At 41.8% G+C, this 4,058-nt stretch overlaps 1 protein-coding gene across 1 annotated transcript; it reads left to right on the top strand.

Moving 5' to 3' along the window:
* Nucleotides 1–462: 462 nt before the first annotated feature.
* On the top strand, nucleotides 463–2,518 carry SARC_07686 (hypothetical protein; the record flags this gene model as incomplete). Its single annotated transcript, XM_014298364.1, has 3 exons — nucleotides 463–581; nucleotides 1,325–1,447; nucleotides 2,356–2,518. The coding sequence occupies 3 exons, from the start codon at nucleotides 463–465 to the stop codon at nucleotides 2,516–2,518; spliced, it is 405 nt and encodes a 134-aa protein (XP_014153839.1).
* Nucleotides 2,519–4,058: the final 1,540 nt, after the last annotated feature.

The raw sequence follows: 4,058 nt of genomic DNA, 5'->3' as shown, positions 1-4,058 counted from the left end.
TTTGTTCCCGTGTGTGTGCGTGATCTATACTTGGGTTGGTATAGGCAACGAACCCCTCCTAGGCTGACATTATATGACAATATAGATGTCTGAAGGCACTATACCCCAAGTCTAGCGCAGTAATAAACCACACATTCGAAGGGGAATCGTTTTGTCTTCAAGGATGGTCTGGTTTTTTTTGAGTTATTATCAATTCTTGCACCGATTCCTGATTTCATTTCAGATCATAAACCTGATTTAAAGACACTCTTTACTGCACTATGAATTCTTATGCGTTGCTCGTGACTCAAATTTATTCCCCTTCCAAACTGTCATTCGTTGTGCCATTTTTATATTTTTGGCGTTGGCTGTGCTCTTTTATACCACTGACCGTTCGAATAGACACCCTCTGATCTATATATAGGCACCTTTTGTTCTATTAATAGACACCCTCTTTTCTATTTATAGACACCCTCTGTCCTGATGAGTGAATTCGATGCGGAGAACAAAGTCAAGATTGCCATGATTGCTACAATGGACGAACAGCACTCCACAGGCACAACTCCCAACAGAGGCAAAGCACGTCTGTCATCAGCCATCAAGTATGCTGTGTCTGTCTATCTGTCTGTGCCTGTGTCTGTCTGTGTGTCTGTGTGTCTGTCTGTGTCTGTGTCTGTGTGTCTGTGTCACAACTCCCAACAGAGGCAAAGCACGTCTGTCATCAGCCATCAAGTATGCTGTGCCTGTCTGTCTATCTGTCTGTGCCTGTGTCTGTCTGTGTGTCTGTCTGTGCCTGTGTCTGTGTGTCTGAACACAACTCCCAACAGAGGCAAAGCACGCCTGTCATCAGCCATCAAATATGTTGTGTCTGTATGTGTCTGTCTGTCTGTCTGTCTGTCTGTATGTCTGTCTGTTTGTGTCTGTGTGTGTATGTATGTGTGTGTGTTTGTGCGTGCTTGTTTGTGTATATGTCTGTTAGTGCGTGTTTGTGTGTGTATGAGTGTGTATATGTGCTATTTATAAAATTGTGTTTGTGTGTATGCATGTGGGCATGGGGTTTTTTCTGTTTGTGTCTGTACCTGTGTCTCTACGTGTGCGTGTACATGTGCGTGTGTGTGTGTGTGTGTGTGTGCTTTTCGGTAGGTATGTTGTGTGCGTGGGTGTACTTTTACGGCACCACCACTCCTAAATACACCTCACAGTACTACAAATTCAACATATTTATATACAGATATATATCGCATATATTACACTGCGTATACCATACTTTACCTTGTGTTCGCCAGTGATACCCAATACGTTACACGGTAACTGTCTCTAACGAACGGTCGCTACACCACGACAGAGCACCTAACCCATCGAAAAGGGGACATGACGAGACCACCAGCACTCCCAAACGCACCCCACGATCAGCCAAACGATACGAACGGGAAAACCGAGACACGCTGGAATCACCGCTCATAGAACGGTAAGTGGTACCGCACGAACTAAGCTATGGGATATAATGAGTGTACACATAGGTGTGTATGTGTGAATAGATATACTGTCGAGATTTGGGATGTGTGTGTGTAGACAGACAGGTATGGGTGTATTTATGAATACGTATACTGTTCAGGTATGAGATGTATGTAAACACAAATAGGTATGTAAATGCTTGTGCACAAATTAGTCGTCTCTGAACTCCTGGAAATGCACCATGGAGTATACAAGGTTGCTTCGGGTGCATGAACATGTACTTACTCGCTCGCCTCAAACTTCGCCCTGCTTCATGTACGCGTCGAAAGGGCACGTGATTGGGTGAATTGTGTTGACGTCAGTGGGTCAATTGTGTTGACGTCATTGGGTCAATTTTATTGACGTCATTTAATCAATTGTGTTGACGTCATTGGATCAATTGTGTTGACGTCATTCCCCATCCTTGAGCTTCGAGGCGTGTTCTTCAAAGGCCCATTTGTTTGTGACATATCAGATGTTTCCAATCCTAAACGTGTTGGTGCCCCTGGTTGGAAGGTACATTCCAATTTGGACATTAAATGGCGGTGCACATTCTAAGTTCAAAGTAAAGCGGGATGTAGATTTCAAATCCGAATTTAAATTAAGGAATATATTCCAAATTGATTCTTCGCACTGCACGGCTTTTGAGGTCTGAATATATATATGGGCGATATTACCGCAACGTATCAGTGATTCATAAAGCCAATTCTGTTGCTAATTCGGAATACGTGTTCCGATTTCTCCTCGCATTGCAGCAATCGATGTGCTATCGTATTGCTCAACCCGCACTGTAAAAATTTATCGATAATTCTTATTCCTGATTCTGTTATTAATTTGGGGTGTATTGTGCCAATTTTCTTTGTGGCTGGTGTGTGCTTGCAGCATTCGGAGTCTTAATAAAGTGCCTGGGCGAGAAGACCGCAATTCACTCGACAACAGCGAGAACATCGAACCCAGCACATTGAACTTCAACCAGTTTGCCAGTCCAATGAGGAAACCACAAACGCCTATGAACGCAGCCAAGGCAAGGTGGGCAATTGCATAGGATATGGTGTAGGATTGTCTGTGTCTGTGCAATTCCTTAGGATATGTGTAGCATTGTCTGTGTCTGTGTCTGTGCAATTCCTTAGGATATGCGTAGAATTGTCTGTGTCTGTGTCTATGCAATTGCTTAGGATATGGTGTAGTGTCTTAGTTCAAGCTTTCGTTCACGAACTTCAGAGACGTGTATAGCAGTTTTTTATCTGTGCATGTGTCTGAAAGTGTACAGTGCTGTATTCAAACATCATACGCAGTTCGAATGGAGGGTGCTCGTCTCCGCACAGGAAACACTCTGCAATTCCATACATGCTGACATGGACATGAAACTGTAGCCAAAATTGAAAGTATGTAGAAGACATACACGACCCAGTTTTTTTCTATGTAGGGACAGTATGCTGGTTACTTCAGACGTGCCTTGGACTTACTTGTGCGTATTGTGTGGAGAGTAACGAATTGCATTGCGCGCAACATCCTCAACTTAGACCTCGCCATTGTTACGAGAGAGAAATTGCTATGTCCATAGCCACACTATAGGGTAGTATGGTTTAATATTGAGACCATGCTATAAGGTGGTGTGGTTAAATATTGAGATCACACTATAAGGTGTATGGTTTAATATCGAGACCACGCTATAAGGTGGTATGGTTTAACATTGAGACCACACTATAAGGTGGTATGGTTTACTATTCAGATCACACTATAACGTGGTCTGGTTTAATCTTGAGACCACACTATAAGGTGGTATGGTTTAATATTGAGACAACACTATAAGGTGGTATGGTTTAATATTGAGTTGTAGACATGCTGTTAAGGAGGAGATCTCTCATATTGTACACGCAGCTGTACCTCATTCGGAGCATGTGTACTGAATCTGTGTACGTGGTGGTGTTTGTGCATTCCTATCTCCATAAATTAAAAACGCAGCCATAATATATAATTAGATTGAAGTATTCAGTAGTCGAGTATTAGAATACATAACTTTAACAACTTCTTAACCCACATGTGACCAATATTGACAATTTCATATACATGTGTCATGCCTAACGTTTTGCCTATTTATATCGATATCACCACTGCGATGGACATCACCCTTCGCACATACACAAATGCTGCACGTATATGCAGGCTAACATTTGCAACTCACACCGGAGTCTTAGTGTGACTATCACTATGCATGAGACAAATCACCCCCTCACAAACTATATGCTAATACATACGTTCACATATCCTCCTTCACCTGTGCGTTCCGTCACCTTCTCTTGCTAGCCTGAGGTTGTCAGAGGGCACAGTCGCCCTACCGACCGATGACTTCAAGGCTCCCACGTACGTTGAGTGTGTCTTATGTTATCATTGTGTCATACACTTCACATGGCTGATATCTATGACTTAAGCCTAATTTTTTATCTATGTATATATATATCTTTATATATATATATATATATATGTGTGTGTGTGCATGTGTATGTGTATGTATGTAAGTATATATATATATATATATATATATATATATATGCATATATGTATTATTTTCTATTGTATAACGT

The sequence above is a fragment of the Sphaeroforma arctica genome, assembly GCF_001186125.1.
Source record: "Sphaeroforma arctica JP610 unplaced genomic scaffold supercont1.625, whole genome shotgun sequence".
Taxonomy (NCBI): domain Eukaryota; class Ichthyosporea; order Ichthyophonida; genus Sphaeroforma; species Sphaeroforma arctica.
Note: the sequence above shows the minus strand (reverse complement) of the source record. Positions and strands in the feature narration are given on the sequence as shown.